The sequence below is a fragment of the Meleagris gallopavo genome, chromosome 21, assembly GCF_905368555.1.
Source record: "Meleagris gallopavo chromosome 21, MGAL_WU_HG_1.1, whole genome shotgun sequence".
NCBI lineage: Eukaryota > Metazoa > Chordata > Aves > Galliformes > Phasianidae > Meleagris > Meleagris gallopavo.
In genome coordinates this window covers 7,967,250-7,992,706 of record NC_139424.1, presented here as the reverse complement: position 1 = coordinate 7,992,706, position 25,457 = coordinate 7,967,250, and the positions used below count along the sequence as shown (strand labels likewise).

Genomic DNA, 25,457 nt, shown 5'->3' with positions numbered 1-25,457 from the left:
TGTGGTTGAATTCCATCAGCACAGGACGCAGTGCTGTACCTGCTGTCAAGGCACTGATTTTGGCTTCTTAGACTTTGATTGAACCAACCAGGGAAGGAAGTCATCACCAGACAGCAGTGTTGACCCAGCCGGGTTCATTAACTCCCCAAAACGAGCAGGATGGCCTCGTGCCTCTGCACCCACCTACTTGGTTTATGCTCAGCAGTTTGGCTTCAGCACTCCCAGAATGTCAGTATTTCCCTGGGGAAAAGGGAAAGAACTGAGAAAGCTGCACAGAGCCTCAGAGGCCTGTGCTTTCCACCTTCCATCAGCGCGGACAGGAGGCACCGGGCTGTACAACTGCACAGGGCACTGCTGCAGCACTGGTTTCAACCTCAACCTCTGCAGTCATCCTGCTTTCCATGGGGTGAACTCGCCAGCAGGGATTTGTCCAAGCAGGGCATCCTACGGGGTCGCGCCCAGGCCTGGCTGCCTTCAGCCCATAGTGAGGCCTTCAGCCCACACGGCCCGGTCCGAACCCACAGGCCTTTGTATTTTGTGCTGAGGACCGCAGCAAGCAGCCAGGTGAGCACAGAGCAGCTGGCAACAAGCTGGTGGGGAATTCTGCAGTAAGTCTGCAGAAGTGGTCAACAACGCTATCAACAAGACAAGGTGAGAAGGGAAAAGAACAAATCTGAGTGAACTGCAGCACCTCCCCTGTGCAGTCACTCTAACAGAGCTCACCCCTGGAAGCCAGGCACAAGGAAGCAGCCACAGCCACCATCTCTCCCGCTGAAGAGATTTTAGATTAAACCTGGTGGGAGGTTCACAACCCTCTCCCTCTTGCTACTATCAAGAGCTAACGGTGTTTCTGCACAAACGTTACCCTGTTGACACGGCACAGTCTGAACTGCTGAACAGTAAGTACAACTTCTTAATGCTTTTGGGAGTGCGCCGTCTGTGGAAGAACAGTAATGGTGAACAGCTCAGAGGAAACACAAACAGACCTGCTGCTGGCTGCGCAGGCATTAGCACAGGCATCCCAGAGGGCACATTCAGAACAAGGCAGCTGCTCTCCTTGTGTTCCCTCGCTGCTGTTGGGCAGAGGCAGTGCCAGCTCAGTTCCCACTTGACACTGGTTATGACACAGCAAGGGAGAGCAGGGAAGAAAGGGACACGTATTCACCAAAAGCAAAAGTTGGAACCAAATTCGACGCAGATACTTCCAAATGCAGGAACACTATATTTATTAGGTCGATATTTCATTTTAGCAATACAATTACAGAATATCACAATGCTGGTTACAAACATAATATGGTTTGATGGTTACAAATAATGTCGGGCACTGCAGTCTGTGAGAAGTAGGATACGAAACATTAAGTCTTGACACAAGTAGGGTGGTCTTCCAACTCTAGTCATGATCAAGATAACTTCATATAAATGACTGTGGCACTACAGGTAGAGATTCTGGTTTAGAGGTGTTGTCTGTGTAAGTAGTTTGATTTATACAGTTATACAGTTCAAGCAACATCTTTTTTAGAACGCTATTAAATTAAAATTCCCTGTAGTTCAATAAGTATAAAAATAGTACTGAACCTGGTAATGTTCAATAAAACGTAGAGTTCATTCACATCATTAAGTAGTAAAGAAATTGTGAAGTCCTAGTTACCATGGCAACATTGCTTCCCATAAAGGAATATACATAAAAGAAAAGTTACACGTATGGTACCTGCGACAATTATTTAGTGATCCAACACTGAACTTGTGCACCACAAACCAAGTTTCTAAATATCTCTATATATTTATATAGTATATATCTTTTTCATCTTAAAATTTACTTTTGGAAAAAAAAAAATGTGCACTTCAACAAACTCACTAAGGCCACTCATGCTATAGATACCTAGGATTGCAATGAAATATTGTTAAACAAGACCCTAGAGCACGCACCTTTATATCACCAAAGGGAAACCTGTTTCACTGCCCGAAACATTCCTGAGATTTAGGGACAGAAGCATTACCAGTGCTGTCAATTTCTTTGTAAGCAGTTTGGTTGATGTCTGGATAAAGGAAATTTCTTCCCTGCTTCTCACAGAATCCTCAAAAGGCCAAGAAACAAACCGTGCAACAGGCCATACACGTCCAACATGGAAACACCCACAACAAACAGTCAGATCTGCAGTTAACATTTGGCCAGTCACTTTCTTATTATAGAAACAATAAGGAAAAAAGGGAAACAACGGGCTTTAGAGAAAATCAAGCTTCTGCACAAGCTTCGTTACAACCTGGTAACAGCAACATCTCCCCCGCGTTATTTGCTGCTACCCTGGGAAGTCAAATCCCATCTGTACAAACCAAGGTTTTGTCCATAGCTTCACTCATGTTTTAGGCACAACGCATTTTCCTTTTTGTACTCTACCAATACACAACAATAGAAAGGAAATAAGTTCAATGTGCATTTCTTGTACCATGAGAAGCAGTGCAATGGCACCTTTAGCAAATATCAGACTGCAGCACATTTAAAGAAAAAAACACTTCATTTTAAAGTTACAAAAGAACATTGTTCTCCCAATAAGTTAGAATCCAGCAACTAAAGGACCTTCAAAATTCTTCAACAAGAAAACTTTGTGCAAAAAAAAAAAAAAAGAAAAAAGTTTTCAACTACCAGGTTTGTAAAGAGTGCTCATGAAGACTAAGATACAGAGGCAGACACTTGTTGGTCATAACATCATGCTGTAAAAGCAACCAAACCACTGTTCGGGGCCAAATAGTCACTAGGTGTTTTATTTCAAGTAACTGAGGGACAGACTTATTTTCAAACATCTTTCTGCAATTTTCCCCTTCTCATTCTGTCAGTTCTTAAGCTTTGCTTGCCTCTCCTTTTCCACAAGAAGTCATCCAGAATAGCCCATGTCCCAGAAACAGTGGAAGAATCCTGACATTACCTTCTTTCCTTTCTACAAATTGCAGCGTTCAATTAAAACAAGAGACAAATAACTGATTTCAAAAGCTTTATGGTGAAAATCATAAGGGCTTAAACAACAGTTAAAGTAATTTTCTATGAAGTGACACCTCTCCTCACCACTTGTAACCAATCACTCTGTGATTACTTACCGTCAAGAAATATTGTGAAGATCTCCTCTTTTTAACACCAGCACCAAGTAACACCATCTCACCTAGTGGTAGGTGCATTGTGCGTATATAAAATGCCAATGATTAATCAAAGTCATCAAGCATTTTGAAGTTGGCTAATTGCCTTACAGCAAGGATAAGGTCTCCTAACAAGCAAGGCTAACTATAAAGCCTCCTTCCCCAGTACTTACACTCAGGTGCATATGGAAGGTTTCTTTTAGGGCTAAAATAGGACAGGAACTCCTTGGTTCTACACCTAACAGGAGGGAGGTGCAGGGTCTTTGCTGGCAAGTTCTGTGCTGAAGAGTTGCACAGTACAGAGAACATAGTAGATAGCACTCTGTTCCTTTAGCTCTACCTAGTGCCAAAGTCATTAAATAAAATTAAATGAACACATAGAAATCTGCCTCAATGACATTGGAGATGTTTCCATCCTTATGGATGAGCAAATCATTTACCTTCTTCTGTAGCCATCCAATTGGATTTCTACTTTCTCAGGGATACCGAACAACAACAGAGTAACAACTAACAACATGTCTTAAATGTTGTCCCCACATGCCAACACAGACAGCCAATTTCTTCCAAAAACAAGATCAGAGAGACAGAACGGAAAACTAGAAAGGCCAGTTTTATGTTATCGCATGGAGACTCCATCAGCAGCAAAGGCAGCGGATGTTCCAAGTTATGGCATGCAGAGCAGGTTACAAAGCATTTTGTAGGCAGCTGCAAAGTTGCCCTGCAAAGCTCCTCTGCTTTGACAGCATTAGCAGTCAGCCAGCCACAGCTACCTTTCTCCATAATGTGGTGCCTTGGCACAACCAGAATTGCTGACGGGCTGCACAATGAGAAGTTCAGCCCAACAGTCAAGTCACGATTTAGTCACATGAAAAGCATGCTAGCAGTGCCACAAGGATCACAACACATGCTCTTGTCCAAGTCACATTTCTTTGCCAAAGTCCAACAAGAGAACTCAGGGTGACTTTCAGGATGTGAACCCCTTCTAGACAAGCCAATACATCAAGGTACACAACATGCTAGCGAAGTAGCTTGAGGAAAGAAAGAAAAGTTCATCCACCCAGCAGGCCTGAGAAAAAAGAACAAAGCAACCCATCACAGAAATGGAACAGATGTTTTTGGTTCTCAGAAGCAAACACCTCCCTAACCTGCCCCATGTTGGAAAGCTCTCCTACTTGCCACTAATTGAAAGCAACCCTTGAAACACACAGGAACCAGAGAGCTGATGTGACAGCAATGGTTCACATGGACTGCTTTTGCCAGTGTCAGTCAAATAACACTTCCCAACTCAGTCAAAATCTTGAGACCTTTGAGTTTTGTTAGCCAGAAGCTGGAAGCAGAGGCCTGACTGGAAACCATTCACAAACAGACATTGTAAATGCAAGTCCATGCCCATTCTGATGCTGTTAAACCCTTCTGCAATACAGCAGTAACACAGCATGGTGAGGACAATTTTAAGCAATGTCCCCCTGCCCAAATTCTGGTACTATAATTACAAGCTTCATTTAGATAATTTTAATAGGACTGAAGAAAAGAATTCATGAGAATTCTATAATTAATCACTCCCCTAATGGATGATACTCAGAGATGGAAATATTTCACCTAAAGCACTCCTATGCAAGAAAAATTGCTATAAAGTAGATATTAAATCCATACATAATTTTAAGTTGAATTTTCATTGAACAGCCTTTGAGGGTACACTGCAACATAAGCCTTAATACCACAGTTTGTTGTTGTTTTTAAGTGTGGAATACTTTAATGAAAGTATTTAAGTATGCAGTCATTAAAGCTGCACTAGTCATATTACTGCATATTCAAGTTGGTATTATTCAGCCTTTTCCCCCAAAATTACACTCGAAGGCACCGGTATATGAACTATTGGCCTGGAAAATTTCAGTTCTTAAAGGAGTCATTAAGCTCAAAGCAGTGTCTGAAACTTCTTATTTCTTCTGTGCACTCTTTTTTGAATACCATCAAGCAGCCTTCCCTGTCCCAAGCTTTAGAAACTAATTAAGAAAAAACAAACCCTAAACAAAACATCCAGTCCAAGTCCTGTAGGAACCTTGCTTGCTGAGCCCCACCTTGGACTGAACTTCCACGGCCAAGTTACAAACCCCTGAAAATAGGGGGGGATGGAGAAAACCCAAGAGACAGAATCCAACTATAGGGCACTGTTTGTGCCACTATAATAAGAACAGAGGTAACAGCAGTGAGTTGTTTCTAGTTTGCTATGTTACACTTTCAAATGAGTATTACCTCAACATTTTAAAAAATAATAACACACCCAAGCAAAAAATAAAATAAATAAATCTACACAGCAAAGCAGCCCTCCCTCTCCCACCCAACAGAAGAAAAATTAAGACAAGCTAGTGAGATAGGCATTATTAATGGATGTTTACAGCTGATTTCTGCTTTTTAAATTAATATAAAGGAAATCCATATCTGGTTGTACTATTGTTTAATGTAGAAATGAAGCATCACAAAAAAAAAAAGAAAAAAAAAGAAAAAGAGAGACCTGTTGTGCTTTTTGGCATTTTCCACTGACCCCTGCAAACTGTACAATAAGTTGTGATTTCCAGAAACATAAAATTGACCTGGATTGTAATACAAAACCATTAACTGGTATAAACAAGTAACTGCCTCAATTATCAGAGTAAGCCCATTAAAAAAAAAATAGAAAAAAGATGGCTGCAGCAAATAATTAAGCATTTCTAGTTTCTGCGTGTGGCATTGACATTAATACCTGTATAAGCTTGCTAAGTAAAAACATGCCATCGCAACTGCTAAAGAACGTTCACTTCCTAGTTTTGTATCTATTACAGGAATATAATTTTGCACTGGTCATACATCTAAATGAAATAATTCTACTGTAAAAGTGAATGCAGGGGCAGAAATATTAAATTAAAGCCACTGGTCCAAAAACTGTTTCTAGCAGGCTGGTCCACTTTTGATTTTCCTGGTCCTGTTATGAAGATTAGCACTCTTGGCTGGTACCAAAGAAAACTAAGGTTGCTTGCTGGTCTACTGGATCTTCCATCACTTACAGATGAACACTGGTCCAGTTCAGGATATTAAAAACAACATACGGTCTGTACTTCCTTATCAACTTATCTTGGATTACAAATGGTATGTTGCTCTCCAAAGTGATTCTTTGCCACTTTTCTTCGTAAGGCAGCAGCCAAAGCATCTTTCCTTTTCTTAATATTTGTGATTAACTTTGCTACAAATGCATAAACTAGAGAGACCTCTCTCGTATAATTTCTTGTAATATAGCATTTATTCTGTCTATCAGAAGAAAGCTCTTGATGAAACCTTCCATTCATAATAAGAATGCAACTCTTTTGAACTCAAACAGTTTTATTTAATGTTCTCTTGCAGACTTTCTGCAAAGTAGGTTCTTTTGGAAAAAAAAAAAAAAAAGGGGGTTTCTGGAATACCAAGTTAAAAACGTGAGCCGAACTAAACATGCCATACACATGCTGATAAGAATTTAACACACATTCATCCGTATGGGCACTCTTCAGTAGACTGGACCAGTGTTTCAATGCAAATTCCAGCCCCCAGAGAACTACATGGTTTAGATTTCACAGTATGACTTCTCCCCTGTAATCTGGGAAAAAACTTAACTGATTCATTGACCGAGTTCTTAGCTACTCTGTCCATCAACGTTCTGAGACATCAGAAAAGACTGGACCACTTCTTCAGTGGATTGAGGACTGCTGCTTACATCCTCCAGAGCATCTGTAACTGAGAACTGCCGATCCCGCAACCGGTTCCAATTGGCCAAAATATTGTGGTACTCAAAAACTTTCTCATAATTGCCAATGGAATTGTACAGTTTAATGAGACCTCTGTAATCATATTCAAGTCCACTGTATCCTTCTCCAAAAAGCTTCTTTCCTAAAGAAAGGCAACAGATAACAAAATTTAAATTCAATATTTAGATTGAAGCCATGCAAAAAAATAGAAATACTGCATTTCATTTTTAGTTATTTAATAAAATGTTAAACACATTTCAAAAAGCTTTTTTTTTTGTATTAAGGCTGCTATGTAAATAAACTCTGTAAGAATCACCTACCAATTGCTATGGATCTCAAATAAAGCTTTTCAGCATTTTCGTACTGATTCATATCGTAGTTATAGAGAGAAGCTAGATGTCCCACTGACAGTGCAACTTCATAATCCTCTTGACCCAGGAGCTGCTCCTTAATCTGAATTGCCTTGATGTGCATTTCCTCTGCTTCCTGTGAGGAACAAATTCGTATGGGTCAGACACCACACACCACACCACAAACATTTTAAGAAACAACTGTGCAGTGGTTAAGTAGTCAAGTATTTCACAAAGGACAAAAAAAAAAAAAAAAAAAAAAGACAGGAAGGCCAAAACCAGACCAAGTTCTCCAAATTCTTATTTTGGATCATCAGCAAGTAGTATCACTTTGCATCCTGTCCCCAACGGCATCTTAATTATTTCTGTGCAAAGCTTTGAACGGGTGAAATATTAAAATGGAACAAAACTCCTAACTGAGGTTATGAACCGGGGACATAAAGTACAATTTGCTTTGACATATTTATAGACATCTTGTAAATTGTATGTCAAGAGATTTACATTAATAGATCTTACCTTAAACTTTCTCATGGACTGATACAGTCTTCCAAGGTTGCCATAATGTTTTGCTGTTTGTACATTAAACTCCCCAAAGGCTTTTTTAGCTAACTGAAGTGAGGACAGATGCAAGTCATGAGCTTCTTGAAGTAACCTCTGCTCAGTTTCCTTGTTATGACAGTCTATTGCAATCTCCTCCAGGATAAGTGCTGAGTATAAGAAGAAGAAAAGCAACATCACCGTGTTCTAAACACAGACACACCAACTATAGGTAGCAGAAAACCATCCACCCAAGAAACGTCAGGAGATATCTAAATCAGGATTTATTACAAACTGCTTTCAAACTTCACAACTAGGTATCAAAGTAACCAACACTTTTTTGTATTCTGTATTTTTACTCCTATTATTTAAAGAACCAGTTCAAAGCTTTAAAGAATTTTAAATTTGTGTTTTACAAGTGTGTTAATAAATAACTTTGGAGAACTATAGGGAATATTCTAGAGCCATCTCCATTTGGGAAAAGCTTATGTTACGTTGCCTCTGTTGGGAACAGAATAAATACAACTGAATGCCTGCTCTCCACTGACAAAATATTAAACTTTTCCAGTAATGCAATTAAGGATACTACCTTTAACTCTCTTTGAAGATGCCAAGAGAAGATGGTCTTCTGGGAGAATGTGAGTTATAATGCCAATAGCACGTTCAGCATGAAATCTGAAAGAGTTTAAATATATGCATCCTCATTGCTATTTAAATTGCCAGCTGACTGGTAAAGTATTAACAACATAAATGTAGATGTTCACTCTATTAATGTTCTTGTTAGAAAAATCTGTATAAATTAAAAAACATTCTTCCCCCCCCATTTGCAGTATTAGATTTACTGCCATTACCTCAAATAGCTGTACTCACAGTGCATTGTCAAATTTTCCAGAGCTGTACTGGTGAACATAAGAAGAGTAAGCCAAATCTTCATGAGCTGTAGCTACATGTATGTTTTTACCTCCAAATACTGACTGCCGAATATCAAGAGCTGTCTGAAAAAGTTACAAGAACACCATAACGTCAGTTAACACAGGGAAAAAAAACACACAAAAAAACCTTATGCATCTTACTACCAAAAAGGAAAAAAAAAGTCCGATGGCTCTGAAATTCAGAAGATCTACACCCACATACTTTAGACAGCAAATCTGAAGAAATCACTCAAGGGCAAAGAAAAAAATGAAAGCAAAAATCCAAAGTCAACAAACAGTGCAGTGATTAAATGAATTAATTATCCTGAATTAAAAACATGTGAGTTTCAGAAGAAATAGAGACATTTTATTTATTAATAGAAACCAAATACATTTAGCCCTGCTGCATACCTGATAGATGGCAACGGATTGGCATATATTGTCTACGTTGAGCAAATAAAATCCGTAGTCTAGTAGTGTATCAGAATATTTGGGATGCTTGGCTCCAAAATGCTCCCTGTAGAAACATGCTTATATTACTCACTGAGGCAAGCTGAGAGTACATTTAAAGAGGGTTTTTTGGAATAGTACTCACCGGGCGAGATATACTGCATGTTTTATCAGCTGTTCAGCCTTCTTAAACTCACGTTTTACAACACAAGCCTAAACAGGTTGAAATGAAGCATATGAAGAGGTGTACACTCAAAATCCTTCTCCTTGAGATATTACCCCAATTTCTATTACTTTTAATTCTAATATCACCGCTGTCACTAAAGGACTTCTCAGCTTATTTAGCAAGTGTTCACAGAAAACATCAATAAATATTTTACTCTGACATAAACCACCACAAAGATTAGTACTGTATCTGAGCCTACATCAAAGATAGGAACAGACAGTCTTTTTGTGGAAGGCTCTCAAGTTAACTCTGCCATAATGTCCCTTTGAACAGCTATAATTGTTTCATAGGGAAAGGAAGAAAATACACCAGAGGCAGATGAAGTATACCAGAGTTACTACACATTCTCACCCATCCTTGGTAGCAATTTAAAAAAGGAATGTGGAAGAGTCTAAATTCACCTTAGAAGCTTGTCGCAAAACATCCACTACTACTTTTACAGGCAGGCCAACTGTGATCTCCTTCATAGCTTCTATACACCACTTGTAAGCCTGTCAAACAAAGTTAACCAACGTAATAATTCATCTGAAACATCACTGTGTTGCAATATTAAGAAAAATATAGACCAGTCATTTACTTTACCAGATTTTAAAACCACTGGTTGTCATGGTCTGACAAACCTGAAGAAATTATCTTCTATTTAATACTGAATGTGCAGTATTTTGTATTACCTTAAGGTCTGTATAGTTAAAACGAATGTAATATATTCCACAGGAAAAAGGTATTTTATAATGTTTAACTAATCCTTACAATCACTATCATAGGCAACAGCTCCCTAGTCAATGAATTTAAGAGCTAAAAACACAGTCACACCTTTTTTCTAAAGTAGCTGCAAAGTGTAATGTTCTCCAATTTCTTTTTACCTATTAAAATAAACTTTCTGTAATTTACTGATAAGCAAAACACACTGGCAATCTATTGCACATAATTTCTTAATATCAGTTAAAGTACCATTAAGAGCTTGTACTCAGAACAATACACAGAAACCAGATGGTAAATCAGGTATGCCTCTGGTACTGCCACACAGATATCAAGAAAGATACGGAACTGAGACTAGAAGGATAACATGAACAGTGAGCCAGTCATGGAAAGTCCTAGCAGATTTCATAACCAGTGTCCAGAAGCTAAGCAAAAAGAAACTAGTCCTACTCACCTCATCATAGTGGCTCTTGGCAAAAAGCAGTGCACACAGTTCCCCATAGAGTGCTGCCTTGTTTGCTTGCTGACCATGTTTTGCAAGTTTGTCCATGTAAGACTGAGCCAGTTTGAACGTTTCTTCTCCCAAGTGATATTTACAGTTACCATTTCGAACATGGAGCAACCTTTCAAAGATGTAAAGAGATCTTCTAATCAGTGTTTGAATAAAACATTCATCATGCTGCAGCATCATTGATCTACAATCTGTGTTGTACTCAGAGAACCAGGCTAACATCCCAGCAAAACTGCACTGTCTGAATTCAGTAATACAAAAGAATTGTTCATAGAAATTTGTTACAGTACTCCATGCTTTGCATCTTGCATGGCAAGAATTTTCACTGTTGGAAATTCCATATGATTTTTTCACGTTGATGAAGTTCTGCATATCCAATGCTCAAACCACTTTGGTGTGTGTGGCTTTGTTTTATTTTTCCTAAAATCCACTCTCAACTGATAAAATCTCATTTCCCAAACTCAGTAACATATGGTGTTAAATCCCTTCTACCTCCTTTCCAAGACATGGTAAACTGAAATTGACAAAAAGTACAAACTCTTCTGCGTGCATCTCTGCATTTTGTCCTCAGTCCTTAAACAGCACAATGTATCATAAATAATTTTACAAGATATTCAATTACATCCATTCTACATGAGAAAACATCTGGAAGTAATGTCATTCTCTGGGCCGCCAGGGAGGATGGGACAACACTGAGGGATGGCATTAGCACCCCTGCACAATTCATAAATGGGGCTGAACAGGGATATTTTGAAATGCATTCAATATTATTTATGTAGTAGTGTTCACTCTGAGACAACAGCACAAGCAACTTTAAGCTCAGGAACAGCAGGACAGCTAATCTTTAGCTGTCAAAATAGTTTCTTGGATTGACAACCTTTAAATGCTAGAAGAAAACACATGCTTAAGTGTTTGTAGATAAGCAACACTAGCAGGGAAATTTTGGATTAAAGGAAGAGCAATAGTACTTAACAACAGCTAATTTTAATGCTGTCCAACAGGAATACAAGTAGTAAGAATGCCAGTTTTGAAGGAATAAGCAAGCATATCTGCTCAGATTGATGTACTGCCATCCTGACAATCCATTCTGGATTTACAGTTTTGATCCTTTGATACTCAAGTACTGAATTAACACAAGACAATGCAGTCATAACAGTTCACAACTCTAAACAGCCTCCTTTTCTCCCCTATTTCTTAACACCACCTCTTTTCCCATCTGAAAGATTAACAGAAGCTTCAGTAAATGGTGAAATACAGACAAAGCAATACTGAAGCACACACTGTTTCTCCAGACAAGTAACTATTTCAGCTTCTGGCTTCTATTTAGAACAAAAGTAGAGAAGATTTTTGTTATTGAAACTGATGCTTATTTACTTTAAAGAGATGCATTTGAAATGTGCGTGCCATCATATTCCAAGCCTAAAGGGCAGAATTGTATTCCTACTCCATTGCAGGCAAAGAAAAGAGACAGCTGTTCCTCTCCTATTGCAAATGCCTGTCACTTAGCACATATGAAATTTTGGTAAACTAACTGTCATTGTCCCTTCTGGAGATCTGGTATTAGACAATGAGTAATAGAGATTGGAAAACATCAGGGAAGCCTTTGTAAGTCAAGACGACAACATAACACAGGGGAAAAAAACCCATAAAGTAAAGTAAATCAGAACATAATACTTTACAGTAAAGAGATGCTTAAATTCTGAAAATAAGGTAATGTATAGGTGCATGTATGATAAATTATGACAGAGCTTCCAATAAACTAATATGGGAAGGAGAGAACAATTAAGATCTCTCATCAGTGTTTCTCTTTTCTAAACCTGTTTCCTATAATCTCGTTTCCTTTTCTGTATTTGTAGAAGATGAGTTTATTTTTAAGGCAGCTTCTTCTGTGCACCGGAAAATCAGACAATTATTTTGATTAATTATAATTCAAAGGATCAAGTGCTGACAGTAGTTCTACAGCTAGCATTTTTCTATCCTAGGGAGGTGTACATACATGTCCAGCCTGTCATGGCATCGCCTTGTTTCTGGAACGAAAGCCAGTGGTGCAGCAGAATACTGAAGAGAGTACCTGAAGCTTCATGGCTCATATTAGTAATACATATGAATAAATACTTCTCAGTAAGACACGTGGGAATTAAAGGTAAGCTCACCTTACACAACACTCTACCGCACGAAACCAATGAAGTATTTCATCGTGAAGGGTGCACAGCTGAAGGCAGGATAGAAATACCTTCTCAGCATCACTATACCATCCTGCATCTGATAGGAACCCTCCTAGAAAAATCAAGAACAAACAGAATTTTGAACTGTGCCTTTCTAGGAAAAAGCATTCACTCAGATCATCTAAAAGCTCTTATTTTATTACAAATAAATAGGAATACAGGAGTGCAGTATTCCCTATGCCAAAATACGGGAAGTCATTGCTAACAGCTTAGGGGGAACATAGGCAGTGAGAGCAAAGGAAACGTGTTTTACAAAGCATCATAAAATTGCATGCTGCATATAGGAGTTTTATCAGAACTCTGCAGTCCTGAACATGAAACATGAGCAGAAGAATTCTCCTTCAGCTGAGCATGACTTCTGGTATTTCATAGTTTTTCATCATGAAAGACTTGCATCAATACTAGAAATATGCAAAGTCTTAACATTAACTATCACATTTATAAATTTTATATTTGAAATAGCAGAGAGCAGCCTAAAATTTGTAGGTATTCAATGGTAATATACATAAGCCACCAAGTGACTTCCTAAAAACACATATTCCAAACACACACATTCTCAAAAAGAAGTTACAAAGAGGAAAAAAGTAGCATTAGCCTAACTGAACTGACAAAGAAATATACTTAACAGTCTATGAACACCAGTTACCTAGAACAAAACCAATCTGGATTGCTTTTTCTTTTACAGCAGAATCTGATTCTGCAATGTAGGAACATCGTCTACTGAAAGAATACGCCAGTACAGAAGCAACTTTTACTCCATGGTCCATCAAAGCCTGAAAACAATGATGAAGCAGATGCCTGAAACAAAAGAAAACAAAACTTGTTACACATAAAGTTTTTAAAACAGTGCAGTCAGAGCACCATGGATACAAACGAGTAGTGACTCAAAGAAATAACTCCAGCCTTCTCTCAAACAAAAAGCAGACAAATACAAGCATAACTGACAGTCTCAAGGCTAATGGGTTACAGTTGTACACAAAAAAAATAAAATGAGCGTACACACAGTTCTTTATAGGGACACCCTCCAGAATAAGCAAAATACAAGCTGCCCACACACTGTTACAACTGGAAAACAAAGCTTTCTGTTTAGACACTGTGGGTGGGGAAGCCTCAAAGCCCACCCCTGCCCTGACTCACACTAAAATGGCAGATAAACGAGCAGTGACAAACCTATTAACATCACATACACACAAACAAGGGGAGGGAGATACTAAAGATGCAAAGCTTGGTAACAAAGAATCTGATCTGATGTCTTCTGGATTCAAAACTTAGATCAAGAACTAAGGGCTGAAGTGAGCACTATCAATAAGGAAGATGCTTACCTTTTATCTAAAGCTCGCAGCACCTTTGCAAAAACTTCTAGTTCACAAAATTCACTCCCCAGTTGGCATAAGCGGCCCTGTTGGTAAAGCTGAAAGAAAAATACAAATATATTTAAAAATTTAAGAGCTGGTGATCTCCTGGGAAATTTAGCTCACCAGTAAGAATGACTTATGAATTCTAGAGCTCAAAGTACAGAAGAGTAAATATTGAAAAGAAATAGTTTCACAATCTCCACACAGGAGAACAACTTCAGTGGCAAAACTTAAACACACAAACTGTAAGAGCTCTATATTTGCTTTCAATTTATTTTTATCCGTTCTTTTCTTCCTCCCTTCTTCAGACATTCACTACATCTACCTGCATCATTAAAACATTGCAACTCCTAAGCTAGAACACAAAGACAAAACAAAAAACTACTAAATTTAATAAAAATTATAACAAATGGCTTCTTCAATATCAGATCAGATGCTTTTTTTTTTTTTTAAATTAAAGAGAATCTATCACAGAGATGCGTGAAGAGATTCTAGGTGATTTGTAAGTGGAAATGCAAAGCCAAAGCATAAATTCAAACAATTGATTGTTATCCTACAAAACTCCAGCCTCTGTCTGGAACAAAGACTGAAGCAATGAAATTATATATTCAAGAAAACAACCCCAAACCCACAAGTTCTGCAATGCATGACTCACCAATACCCAGAGCTAAACACAAGCATGAGCCCTGACCCCATTAATACCTGGGCTTATATGAATAATTCCTGCTCGAGTAAATGGGAACGTTCCTCAATTTATTAAAAGCAGTGCCTGGTTTTATGCTGAAACCAATTTCTATCTGCAGATAAGCAAATATATCAGTTAGCTTGTTCATAAAAAACAAACCATGGAGACAGTTCTTTGTGCAAAGCACAGCTAAGCAGCAGAGTTCCCTGCTACGTTATGCTATAAATACTGAGAATTTACATAGGTGCAGAAATGGCTGTGCAAATACATAGCAGAGAAATCCATCGAGGTTGTTAAATCCAGACATCCTGAAGTCCCTGAACAACAAATAGCAAAAAATAGGGTATGCAGCCAGAAAGCAGCACAGTCCACTTGCCCCGGTCAGCTGGCAGCAGCCTCTGCCAGCAGCACAAGGCGGGTCATTCAGGACTGTTGTGGCAAATCATCTGCTATTTCAGGTACTGTAGGCAGCATTCCTTCATATTTTTCTTATTTAAAACCTTTTTGCAAGGTAGCAGCTCTATGAGGAGAAGGAAAAACCAACAGCTCACATCTCAAATCTCCCCAGATGCTGCCTCTCACAGCACTCGCCATTCCAGAGCACCTCTGTCCTTTCTCCTACCTGCACTGTGTGATGGCAGGACACTACAGCTCACCAGCACACACACACACACACACACACACACACACACACACACACACACACACACACAGGCATGCACTCACACTTCACACCATCACAAGTGTGCAGGTAATGCACTCTAACAGATATTCAGAAAATCAATGCCACAGCATTCCAACACAAACTGTCCAAGACCAGAGCACTCCTATCAGCTATTTGAGCAGGGCTTAGAGCTACGAGAAACTCTGAAATGAGGAGTCAGCCACTCTCACCATGCAAGCAAAAGATGAGAGAGAGGAGTTATTTACAGATAGAATGCTCAGATACAAACACAGATTTAATAAAAACTTCAGTTTTTGAGTTCTAATTGTTTCTTTCAATACCTTTATTGAGAAGTGCCATTTATCTGGAGCATCATTTTGACCACAAGCCCAGGAGGCAGGTCAATGAATACTCCAATCAAGCACGTAAAACATTGCCAGCCAGAAATTTCATTTTAGTTAGTGCTCCTTATGAAGCACACGACAATGTTTCTGCAGCACGAGTTTGTTATTTTAACAGAACCTACAAAAAAACTTCAAAAGTTCTTCAACCTAAAAATGCCAATTGCCAGAAATGAATGTTTTCCTTTTAGTCAACTATTTCACTGGAAAAAATAAAAATAAAAAAGGAAGCCTTAAACAGTATCTGCATGAAAAGTTGCTCCTCAGATAAAGCAGTGCCACGGCCCTGTACTTGAAACAAATCAGAGCTGGAGTGTTTTTCCCCACTGAAAACACTGTGGCGGTGAGGAGGACCAGGGGATGCCCCAAACCACACCCTCATCTTTCACACATCTCTGATTTTGGGTCCAAAGGTCCAGACCCGCTCCTCACACACCTCTCCCCAGCTCAGCCCATCTAGTTTTTTCCTGGTATAACCAGAAATACAGCATCCTCAGAACATTTACCACACCACTCACCCCTTCCCTCGACACGTTGGCAAGCATTTGAGGAACTTAATCTGCCTGAAGTCTCTTCAAACTGTTATAGTTGTTACAGCAATAGTTTCAAACAGAATTGGACATGGAAATAGTGAGACTACGTCAAACTGTGAAGCAATTCCAGAAGGTTCAGTAACTCTCATTTGCTCATTGAGAAGCAGTTGCAAGTACTGAAGAAATGATTCTCTTGTTAGAGCTCCAGAGACAGAATTCTTGACCACAAGCCTTGCTACATAACACGAAAAACAAAACAAAAGAGTGATTCAAGAAAAACGGGCCCCAACAAGAAAGGCAGAGGTTTGGATTCCTGAAAAACTACTCTGCACTTAAGAAAGAAGGTGTTTTGTTTTTTTTTTTTTTTGGACACAAACTTAACCTATTTGAAGGTTATCAATGATTTTTTTTTTCTTTTTTCTTTTTTTTAAACTATAGAAAGACACGTAAGAACATACAGTATGACTTCCAGCTTATACTGCTCAAATTAAACATTAAGTCTGTCACTAAAGACACGAGCTAAGAAGCACATCTCGTGCTGGTTTGCTATTACACAGCCCAGCTGTTCTGTCCAGCTGTGGGAAAGCCACCATGACGTCCTTCAGGAGCTAAGGCTAACAGTGACTTACAGGACTTTCTCCTAAGCATTCAGAAAATGCATATAGAGGTGTCTCCAGTTAAACATATTGATAACAGTAGCTTGTAACTTATCTACTGTCATATCATCATGCATATATAATTATCTGTGAGTTCTTGCCAGAGCTCTCAGTTGATTAAGTTGAGCTCTGATTCTTAGCAAGCCCTTAAAAACAAAGACAGAGACATCCAACCACAGAGAAAGTGGTATTTTTACTTATTTATTTTTTAATCACCAGCATTCTCCATTGTGCACAAAAGTAAGAGCAATTACTTTTCCTAAGCCTCTTCATAATAAAGATTAACTCTAAGCAGTTGTAAAAGGACCATAAGAATTGCAGTGCTTTCAGTGAAAGAAGGAAAAAAAAAAAGCTCCTATTGCTCCAGTTTGGAAGAGGCCTGAAAAACAAGAATGGACATTACAGTAAGGATTAAAGCTGCAAGAAGTCCCAAGGAGCCCCCCCAGCATGATTAGTAATGCCCAATAGTATAACATGGACTACTATGCTGAATTTAGGGAGGATTGCATATTTAAACAACAACATCTGTATTTAGAAAATAAGTTTGGCTGCAACCACCGCCTCCCTTCTCTGCTTAACACAGAAGGAAAAAGATCTTTTGAAGTCAGTGCACTGAATCAACCCATTGAGAAACGACTCTTGAAAAGCCCTGGAGACAGCTGGGGGACAAGCTTAGAAAATAATCTGTTATAAATCTGGGTACTTTCATCTCTTACAAATCTATTTCAAAACCATCTATGAGGCTTCTGGATGAGACCAATTCCACCCTGATATTGTTTGGGGCTTTAAAAAATAAATCAAACTTCTCAGCTCTTTTTGAAAACCATGCTTCCAGTCAGGAAGCTCATCCTAAACAATCTCAAGCAATATAAACAAACAACCCAAAAGCCTGCATTGAATAAGCCTAATTTAACTGATAACATTGGGAGCTTATGCTCTACATGTACAGCATGCTTCACACTTCCACTCACTGCTCTTCCTGGAGGAACATAGGGTTTTTTTCTGATTTCCCATGGGATTCCACACATAACCCTGCACAGGAGGGTTTTCTATGTGGTTTGCTTTGACTGAAGTTTAACCAGTACAGACAAAATTAAGTGGAAACAAGAATTATTGTTTCAGCAGTAGTTGGACACTTTTTTCATGGTATTACCTCATTGTCTGAATTATGAGTTCCAGTGTCTAAGATTCAACAAAGACACTGAAAAAAAAAATAGGCGAGCCAAACATATCAGAATTAGAAAACCACACAGAGATTCAAGGAGAAAAAAGCAAAACAAAGAGCGAACTAAATAGTAAGACTCTGAAGAATGGTAAGCAAGGCAGGGAGCTGCAAGCCAAAGACATAACAGTGTAAGATGTTTCGGCTCTGGTAAGACTACAGATAAGGTATGTATTAAAATAAAGGGCAATTATCATTGGACTAAAGCTCATGGCATGATGATTCTCCTTCACTTGGAGGATTTAAAGAGGGAAGCGATAGACATATGATTGAATTCAAGCAGTATTCAGACATGTCCCACTGAATGCACCAGTCTGGAAGTCCAACCAGATCACAATGCCTGTATGTGAGTGCAGACGGAAATCATGCTTGTTTTCCACATACACGTTTAATTTCTGATGGCCAAGAGCACAGCAGGATGAAAGAAATTAAGCCTTTGTGCAGTCACACCGAGGAACCCTACAAAGCACAACCCACTTGCTCTGGATTTTCTGCTTTCCAAGACACACTGCTTACTGCGACCTTGGTTGTACCCTTCTGGTCAGAAAGGATTCAGAACTACATGAGTACAGCTACACTTCATCTCACAGGAAGCCTATCCTTTTGTCCCTCGTCACACAGCCAGGAGCACGAAGCCTTAGGACAAACCAGATTCATTCCGTAAGATCAGAAAAGGATGCTTGTAATCATCCCTCATCAATAAAAGTCATCTCTACTGCAATGCACAGAACAGACATTCTATTGCGCGTTGCCAAGTGTCAGCAAATTCCTGCTTACTCATTTTGCTTGGTTCAAAGAATAACTAGATGCAGTAGGAGCACTTCTATTAGCCACACTTCTCTTTCTGGGGGTTAGCAGAGTGCAGTGGGAAGACAGTTCTCCAGCTACATACTATCCAGAAACTGGAGATATCAGGATGTAAATTTAAAACCCGTGTTTTGATTCACATCAGTGTAGGAGCAGTGTGGAAGTTTCATCATTTGTGTCAAATGCAGAAAAAGCATGATTATGGCCTTTGGGATTTTGCCTGATTTTTTTAATAAAAATAAGCATAGCACAATTACTAAATGTTATGGGCCCCCACCAACTGTCTGAAACAAATTGTCATCTCTAATTGTTCCTGTGGTGAATGATCTCATCAGAAAACATTCTTCAAGGAACATTGGATCCAAGTGACTTTCAAGAAAAATCAATGTGGAAAAACATAGCACACAACCCGCAAAAGACATTTCAGAAGAATATTAGATGAAACTCCTTGTTATCTATCCACTATAAACCCAGCATCAGCTTGCTGCATAAATACCTACGATAGAGAGCACTATGACTAATTAAGCACTGTCCTATCAAATACAGCAGGAAAACATAAGAAAAAAAAAAAAAACAAAAAACAAAAACAAATTATGCATAACAGAACAAAGCTGAAGTACAGGGGAAAAAACTTCTATGTAAGACATTAACTGAATGATCTTTGGACTGCAGAGTTCAATGTCCAGTTTCTGTCAAAAACTACATTATTAGGATGAACTCCCTCCCTCTAAACACCAAACTTTTTCCCCAGAAAACAAAAAACAAACTCATTTCATTTCCCAGATGTTGTGGAGTGTTGGAGTGGTTTGGGTCTTTTTTTTTTTTTGCGGGCTACAATTTATTCCAGTTATTGCCTACTTTTTAAATACATTAAAGTGTGGCGTTTACCACTGCAGCACAGCTGCCAGGCACGCCCCTGTTTGTGTTTTAACTGCGATGCAGCACATCTCCTTCTTAGCTCCTAAGCACAAGGCCTCCCTCTCTCTTCCTCATAAAGATTAAAAAAAAAAAAAAAACCAATGAACCACTTTTACTAGGAAATAGCACCACCAGGATATACATTAACCTAGTAAAGACACAAAGGAAACAAAATACACTACATTTGCATATTTTTTTCCAGATTCAAATGCTGCTTGCAACAATACCAGTTATTAACTTTTCCAAACACAAGTGTGACAAGACTTATATTTTTCTTGGACATCCTCATGAGTGTTCTGCCCAGTCTCTATTTATTCTCTAATGGTTGCAAGGAAAAGTGAATAGGCTTTTGATACAAAAAAAAATTAAAAAACAGAAATCCAGTAGTGCCCTGGCTAAAGCAGTACAGATTTATTTCATTGCAATCATGATTATTTGATTTATTTTTCATTTTTAAAGTGTTAGTCACTGTTAAGGATAAATACACCCAGTATCAGGAATCTGCCTGCTCCTGTCACTGTGCCACAGAACCTATTTCTTACTGAACCCACAGCAAGAGCACTCCACAGCCATTTCTTGTTTGGTTCCTTCTTGTAAACTGGGAACACATGCATTTGTAAAATGCATCCTAGACATCAACAGCTCTGGAATCTGTACAGTTGAAAGCAATTGGGCTGGTTAATGAATGGGAAATAAAGGTGCACTATCACAACACAGCACTGAAGCAGAGGGTACCCTGGTGAGAACAAAACAAGATGAGGACTTTCTCAGCTGGCTCTTTCTTCCCTTTCAGATAAGGTGATGGCCATTTCCACCATCGAAATAATGTCATATCCTACCTCTGTCATCTTAATCAATGTAACAAGGCTGGCAGACTGTGTAAACAACACTGGCAAATGCTAATTTCGAGTGTTCCTACTGACAAATGCATTTAAAAGAATTTTCAAGTTCTGTATGGCCACATCCACAGTGAGTGTCAAAAGATCTGACTAATGCTTCCTTTCAGTTTTGCAAAGTGGCACTTTCTCCAGTATCACAGGTTGTGAGTAGTACAGCATTTCTCGCAAGTTGGATGTGAAAGACTGAAAAAAATTTCTATTCCTTTCAATTATCACCAAAATACACTCCATCTTCCACAAGGTCTAAATGCAGACATATTTGTACAAGCACTACACACCAAACTTTCCTCAGATGTATCTAAAGAATAAGTACTGCTCCATGTAACACCAACAACAGACAGCCTTTCATCAACACAAAGGTGCAGTGAGAACAAAGATTTAGAAGACTTCTAGCTTGCCTTCTGTTAAGGATTGGTAGTGGTTTTTGGAAATCCTACTTCTGGCTTAAAGAGCTCCTCATCAGGATATCTTGAGCATACACATACTAACCTACAACAGTATTTAATGTCTGCATCTTTTTGAAAAGCACAGCAACTGTGTTCAGAACCAAAAAGCAAAACAAGCATCAGACATGCAGGGAACTGCTCAAAGGTGTGAGGGAGTCTTCCACCCAGACTGGTTCACCAGTGCCATTTGTATTCCTCAGCCATCCAAATACAGAAATCAAGAACCAGCACTCAGCGTTGTACAGGTGCACAGAAAAATGCAAGCACTGTTCCACAAGATTTCTCTGAGCTATGCTTTGAGGTGCAGGCTGAAAGCAGACGTCTCTGCATGCAGAGCACCATTCAGTCAGGACTACACCTGCTTTTAGCACCTCAGCCAAGATTAATTTATATATTAACTAATTTAAATGCAACCATTGAAAATAACATATTCTCCTAGAGGATGATCCAGAAGGCTATCTTACCATTGGTAGCACTGGCACAACATCAAACTACACCACGTGTTTGTATTTATTCTACATGTGGACACTACAGAGATGTATATATACCATTATAGGTGCACCTTACACAGTTCAGATTATCAAGGATCAGCCTGTTGTAAAATACAGGAAAAACAATAATACCAATTATCATGGTTAACAGAAATTACGCTGGCTAATGATTAGTACAACCAAACAGGTCTGTAGTATGTTTGTTACCACCTCCTGAATAAAACAACATGCTGCTTGTTACATGAGCAGAGCAAATAGATTTAAAAGTCTCTTTAGAACTCAAATCTATTTCTGGATTATTTTTCATTATGAAAAACACCAAATGAATCTGATGCAATGTAACAGTTGAAGAGTGTTAATAGAAGTATATGTAACCTGTTAAGATCACCTGTGGATGAATTTTTAAAGAAAGTGGGAATGATACATGCTCAGGTATTACCAACTTCTGAAATTCTTTCTATGTTTTTTAAGCCCTTGGGAACCATCCCTCATCTGTATGAATGTCAAGACAGACAATGCCAGTGTCAATAGCCATCCCTGCCAACAGCTGAAAATAAGTCTCAGAATGTTCTCCCATGTTGTTAGTCCCATATCTATAGGGCTTATCCACTGATAGATGGATCTCAGCCACCTCACCTTCCCCGAGCATGCTCGTTGTGGCAGAGCATTTCCCACACTTCTCAGCCCTTAGAGGAGCGATAGACACCCAGGGCGCAGAAATGTACCTGTGTGTTTCAACTGGGTAGAAACAGTTTCTCTGTCTCCAAGGACAATCAGCATGTCCTCTAAATACTGTTTCTGCACCAACATTGGATGGGCCACTATTCCTGGTTCACTAAGACTTATCCAAAAAATTACTTTGTTTCGCACACCTCAAGTTTTTAGAACTTAACTGGCAGAGGAAATAAAGGTCATCTTCCACCTTTTTTTTTTTTTTTTTTTTTTTAAATACATTGAGCCTCTCCTGGTGAATGTTTATTTCCAGTGATTCCCACAGATGGATGATAGCTGGTGGAGAACAGAGATTCAGGGACCATCTCAGCACACCCTTTACTGTAACTCTGGGTATTTTAGAGGCAGCTCAGTGAGAAACAGCCACCACGTGAAAAATTGACATCAAGCTGATAAAAGGCACCATTTAAAGATCCTCAATTCCTTCCACCTGGTTCCAAACAGACATTAAACGTACTAGAGCACAGCAGACCCAGCAACCCCCACCACACACATCACCTTCTGCAACATGGGAAGGGGAAAGAAAGAAAAAAGAAAAAGCCCCGCACAGCCCAACACAAATCCGAGCTCCCAACCTCCCCGACCGCTTCCCCCCCCCAGCCTAGGAAGCGCCTCCACCCACCCCGATTCCTCTCTCCAAGGGCAGCCCCTTCCCCCCCGGACTCAAACAGCCCCAGCCTCCCCACAGCCCCCTCCTCACGCGCGGCCCCGCGGTCCTCGTTCCTGCTCTCCGACCTTCGGGCCTCAGCCCGGCGGCGCCGCAGGAAGCCAGGCCGTGCGCTCGGCGCTCCCCACAGGGAAGGCCCGGCCCCCCGATCCCCAGCCCCGCTCTCCTTCCCTCTCTGCCCCTCAGGCCCGGCCCGGGCCCGGCCTCCCTCAGCGCCCCGCCGCCCGCCCTCACCTTGTAGTATACGTCGAACTGGATGTTCTCGGGCAGCGAGCGGATGTCCCGGCGCCGGGCCCGCCCGTAACTATCCACCACGGCCGAGATCGCCGTGTTATAGAGCGTCTCGGGCACCCACTCCAGCTCCACCGCCGCCATCTTGGGTGTGCGGAGCCGCCTTCCCCCCACCCCCCGCCCGGCCCGCTCCGCCTCGCGGCTCCCGCAGCCCCACCGGCAGGGAGGAGGGAGGGAGAGGCGGCGGGAGCGGGGACGGTGGGGGAAAGAGAAGGGGTGAGGGGCTGAACTGCCTGTGCTGGGGAGGCGCGAGGAGCGAATGTGGGACGGAGAGGAGAGGGGAGGGGAGGAGGGAGAGAGAAAGGGAAGGGCGGTGGGGTTACGGGTACGTGGGGGATGTGAGGAGTGGGCTGTGGGGGTGGGGCTGCGGCTGTGGTGACCCTGCGGCCCGGTGGGGCTCGGGATCGGCACGGGGCGGCAGGGCGGGCTCCGAGCGTCCCTCACAGCGCCTGCCCCCCCAGCCCTCGTGTGAGGGACAGCCGTGCCCGCAGCTCGGGGCGAGCTCGGAGCCGCACCTGAAGCTTATTCCCTGTCCGAAGGCCCCTGTTGGCTGCCATGTGCTAAAAAACGCCCTTTTCTCTGTGGAAATTAACCCCACGTGCAAGTAGCGCTGCGTTTTGTCAGTATCTCGTTATCTTTCAGGCTGATTTGCTCTCCGCGCTAGGGGCGTAGCGGGCAGCCGCCGGGCAGCGACAGCTGGGAGCCCTGGGTGTGAAGCAGCCCCGCACTGCGCAGCCCGGGGAAACGCGGCGGGATCTCAGGGCTCAGCACTCCGCGTAGAACTCGATATTGCCCCAGCTTCATGCTTCCTTTGCCTATTCTTTTGTCCCCCCCCTTTCCCCCATCAAGGGCATAATTCTTTGTCATTTAATTGTAGAAAAAGTGTTACAGGGCTGGGAAGGAATGAACGTGGCAGTGAGGAACCTGCTGCCTATCTGTGTCTTCAGGTGTTCTTTATTTGTTTTCTGAGCTCAGGTGGCTTGTTTTCACTTGGGGAAAGGCAGCTGGCTGCTGTTGGCAATGCCCCCCGAGGGTGGAGGTTATTTACCTCAGTCAGCTGCTGGAGTAGCTGGGAGACTTTGGAGGCCTCTCAGGGTAGTACAGGTAAGGCAGATTTCTGCACTATTCTGGAACAGTATTTATGATACCTAGGAAATCATAGCTCTTGTAATTAAAATGCTTTTGGTTTTGCTTTAAAATTGAATAATAAGATAATAATAATGACTATAATCAAAGCAAATGTAACTTCCAAGAGAGTGCTGCGGCAGTAGACTGTATTTTTTTATTATTATTATTATTAATTTTCGTGAAGTTACTATGTCTTAAAAGCTAAGTAGCAATTTGTTACTGTGTAATTTTGTTTGTAACAGGTGTATCACAGGCATGCTCTGGGGAGGGGGGTGGAAATATACATCTTAGTGAAAGGAGGACACAGTAGAAATGCTCTCTCTCTGGAGCATGTTGTTATGTTTGCATTCTGTAATTAATTCTGATAAAGCCTGGAGAATAATCTTGGTGGCTAAAGAGCTTTAATCTCTAGATAGGAGTAAAACTCAACTATGGTAGCTTTTGTTACTTATTAGTATTGTAGGTTTTAATATATCTTTTAATTGAGGATCTTCTATTTCTTTTAAGCAATTTGGTAATCTGTTGTAGATGCATATTTTGTACTCAAAAGCATTCACAGAGCATTGGTAAGTCCTCAATTCAGTGTGTGTTTAGTGTTGAGATAATAGATAACCATTTGAAGTAACATATGGTTAATTGCATGCTACTTCAATTTTTTTCCTTAAGCAATTAAGTTTTCAAAATATAGTTATACTTCTGTGGTGCTTTGTTCATTGTATAGGTCTGTTTGTTTCAGTTGTGCTATGAACTTAGTAGCTAAATGGCTCTGTTC

General features: G+C 40.4%; 1 protein-coding gene across 1 annotated transcript; it reads right to left on the bottom strand.

Annotated features, from left to right (window-relative positions):
• Nucleotides 1–1,209: 1,209 nt before the first annotated feature.
• APPBP2 (amyloid beta precursor protein binding protein 2) lies at nt 1,210–23,694 on the bottom strand. Its single transcript, XM_085240534.1, has 13 exons — nt 23,501–23,694; nt 14,113–14,201; nt 13,437–13,588; nt 12,719–12,842; nt 10,509–10,677; nt 9,757–9,846; nt 9,275–9,342; nt 9,091–9,196; nt 8,639–8,763; nt 8,358–8,443; nt 7,748–7,938; nt 7,202–7,367; nt 1,210–7,023 (listed from the first exon to the last, which is right to left on the bottom strand). Exons 1-13 carry the CDS (start codon nt 23,639–23,641, stop codon nt 6,770–6,772), a joined length of 1,761 nt encoding a protein of 586 aa, XP_085096660.1. The 5' UTR covers nt 23,642–23,694; the 3' UTR covers nt 1,210–6,769.
• Nucleotides 23,695–25,457: the final 1,763 nt, after the last annotated feature.